The 2,667-nt window shown below is 38.2% G+C and overlaps 1 protein-coding gene across 1 annotated transcript; it reads right to left on the reverse strand.

Moving 5' to 3' along the window:
- Positions 1 to 856: 856 nt before the first annotated feature.
- On the reverse strand, positions 857 to 1,893 carry LOC5568129. The gene is made up of 4 exons (XM_001652016.2): positions 1,532 to 1,893; positions 1,386 to 1,471; positions 1,172 to 1,316; positions 857 to 1,100 (listed from the first exon to the last, which is right to left on the reverse strand). Exons 1-4 carry the CDS (start codon positions 1,779 to 1,781, stop codon positions 988 to 990), a joined length of 594 nt encoding a protein of 197 aa, XP_001652066.2. The 5' UTR covers positions 1,782 to 1,893; the 3' UTR covers positions 857 to 987.
- Between the last annotated feature and the right edge of the window lie 774 nt (positions 1,894 to 2,667).

Genomic DNA, 2,667 nt, shown 5'->3' on the forward strand with positions numbered 1-2,667 from the left:
GTCTGAGCTGAGATTTTGTAGGTGCTTTTAAATTAAAGTTCAAACTTACAAAATTCTGATATGCTCAAGAAGGCATCATCATCAGAAATCATCATGAATCCAATAAAATTTTTTTCGGATTTTAAGATTTTTCATGAGCATCATTTCATTGCATTCCACATAAGAAGATGAAATGATAGATTTTCATTAACATTTTCAGTTTTCAACGAAAACACAAGTTTAGAAAATTGTCAAACGATTTCTAAATCTGGCTTCTGGAAATAGAACCTTGTCGAAAACAGCACTGTTTAGTTTATTGAAGATAAAGATTGTGGGCTTCGTGGCCATGCAGTTAGTGTCACAAGGCAAGAAGTGTGGGTTCGATTCCCTCATCAGACCGAAAAACTTTTCGTTAAGAATGTTTTCCGACTGTGCAGTGCCACTGGGCGTTGCATGCTAGTCCGTTGTCTAGTGTGGTACTGCCTTCAAAGGACAAAATCGTCCACTGGAAGCATTAGCATGTTGATGTATATTTTCTTTTATTACATATAATTGTATATGGCCCCTAGGGGACGGACCTAGTATAGGGGTTAGAACACACGCCTCTCACGCCGAGGACCTGGGATCGAATCCCATCCCCGAGAAAGTCACTAAAAATTTCAGTAGTGACGAGTTCCTTCGGAAGGGAAGTAAAGCCGTTGGTCCCGAGATGAACTAGCCTAGGGCTGAAAATCTCGTTAATAAAGATAGAAAAAAAACTATGGTCCCGGGCCCTCAGTTGTTAATCCGGCCCTGCCAAGCCCTAATACGTAACTTTTTATTATGGATTAGGAATGGTTAGCTTCCTTTTCTCAAGTATATAATTAAGTCGTTTCAATGCTTTTGCATACAAAATACGATTTACTTATGATAATCTTCATTAATTGATATTTGTACTTTACTTGTACTAATCTACTTAATGTACATCTTTTTTTTTATATGTACTTCTGTTCCTGTCTCGGTGCTTCATCAATACTTCTCCTCGGGCGCAAAAAGCTCGTTAAACTCCATCTTGTACCGTCTCAGATTGTTCATTTCCTTGTACAGCATCAATGTGATAGCACTTGCGAAAACCAGTACGGCTAGAAGTATACACAAAAGAAAATTATTTTAAAAACACAGTTTCCAATGTTCCGACCTCCGAACACCTCACCTGTCGTAAACACAAACGCCACAATAATGAACCTTCGCTCTTCTTCACTGACTTCGAACAACATTCTTTCGACATGGGCATGGCCGATAAAGCCCACGGTGGCCACCAGGAGGCAGAAGAAAGGCAGGATGTACTGTGACCGCTCCTGATGAGAGAAGTTATTTCAGTTGATGACAAAATTGTTCATTTTCGAGATTAAAATTCCATCCCCTACCTTGACGATTCCCCAGAAGAAGGCACAAGCAGTAACGTAGAATACCATTAGCAGCACCGTCAACAACGGGAACTCGAGATTGTAGACTGTGTAACCAAGCGTGGACAATTAGCAGAAATAATTGTAAGTTATTTTAGAATACTTGCCATATGATAACGACAGGCATCCAGCATCCCCGAGAGCTCCAAACTTGTGTGCAGCAACCATTCCATAGATCACAGTTCCAAAAATCGTTGCCAAGCCACCGATCAGATATGCAAGGATGCGTTTATCTTCGTAGGGAATGTGCATCCGTTGTATGAAATACAGGCTATTCTCGTACACTTTCGACATTTCAGTTTCAGATGAACGCAACAAATTCAATCGATCAACATAAAATAACTGATCTACAGACATACAATACAACCAATCAACCAAAGTGCGAATTTCTGTGTAAAATCAGTTGCCAAATTGTGTACACTTCGGATGTCAGTGGGTTTCCCTGTAATCTTTATTTATACAACACATATCCTCTCATCCATCGATTTCCCTCCAATCGGACGCCCCGTCCCATCCCCAACCAATGACAAAAGCGATGCGAGAACGAAACGGTTATCAGTAACTCACAGAACAACGGAGAACGCCTGTGAGCATTTCCAGCTCAAAACGCAAATCGCGCAGACGCAACTATTTCTGAATTGTGTGGTTATTCCAGTGATTACATTAAAATATTATCCAGAAATTCTTATATTTGGAGCTTTCTCCAAAAAATATTCTGGAATTCCTCTAGAAATAACTCCAGAGATTCCTCAGAAATATTCTTAAACGTCACAGTTTGAGGTACAGGTCACCAAAAGTTGTATAAAACACAAGTTTCACTGAAGTTCACATAAAATTTAAAGTATGATTTATCAAACTTTTTGTGATCTAATCCACCAAGCATACAAAATAGGACTTTACCTTTCATTTCAGATATAATTCGGTAGAAATTGCACGATAAAATTCTTATTAAATCGATTTTTTCAACATGCTTGCAGTCTCCATACATAATTCTTCGTTTCCCTTACATGGCAAAATACAATACTTTTTAAACCAAACAAAAATAACTTTTGAGCATCGAAATTATTATGAACATTGTTGATTAGTACAGTTATACATATGAAGTTTGAATTGTGTGGAAAATTAAGCAAATAAATTTCCATACAAGCTGCCAATCTTGCATGCAAGTTGGCTAAAAAAGCCAAATTTTACATTTTCAACCGCGTGCATCTCAAAAACTAGACATGCCATGATATTTTTGAAA

Source organism: Aedes aegypti, unplaced genomic scaffold, assembly GCF_002204515.2.
Source record: "Aedes aegypti strain LVP_AGWG unplaced genomic scaffold, AaegL5.0 Primary Assembly AGWG_AaegL5_hic_scaff_459_PBJ_arrow, whole genome shotgun sequence".
Taxonomy (NCBI): domain Eukaryota; kingdom Metazoa; phylum Arthropoda; class Insecta; order Diptera; family Culicidae; genus Aedes; species Aedes aegypti.

What these genes read in the sequence shown, in the direction of transcription:
- LOC5568129 (XM_001652016.2), bottom strand. Translation starts at nt 1,781, where the DNA reads ATGTCTGTAGATCAGTTATTTTATGTTGATCGATTGAATTTGTTGCGT. An exon ending in ATGCCTGTCGTTATCATATG is followed by an intron (nt 1,472 to 1,531) that starts GCAAGTATTCTA and finishes TTGGTTACACAG; the next exon opens with TCTACAATCTCGAGTTCCCG. An exon ending in TCTTCTGGGGAATCGTCAAG is followed by an intron (nt 1,317 to 1,385) that starts GTAGGGGATGGA and finishes TTCTCTCATCAG; the next exon opens with GAGCGGTCACAGTACATCCT.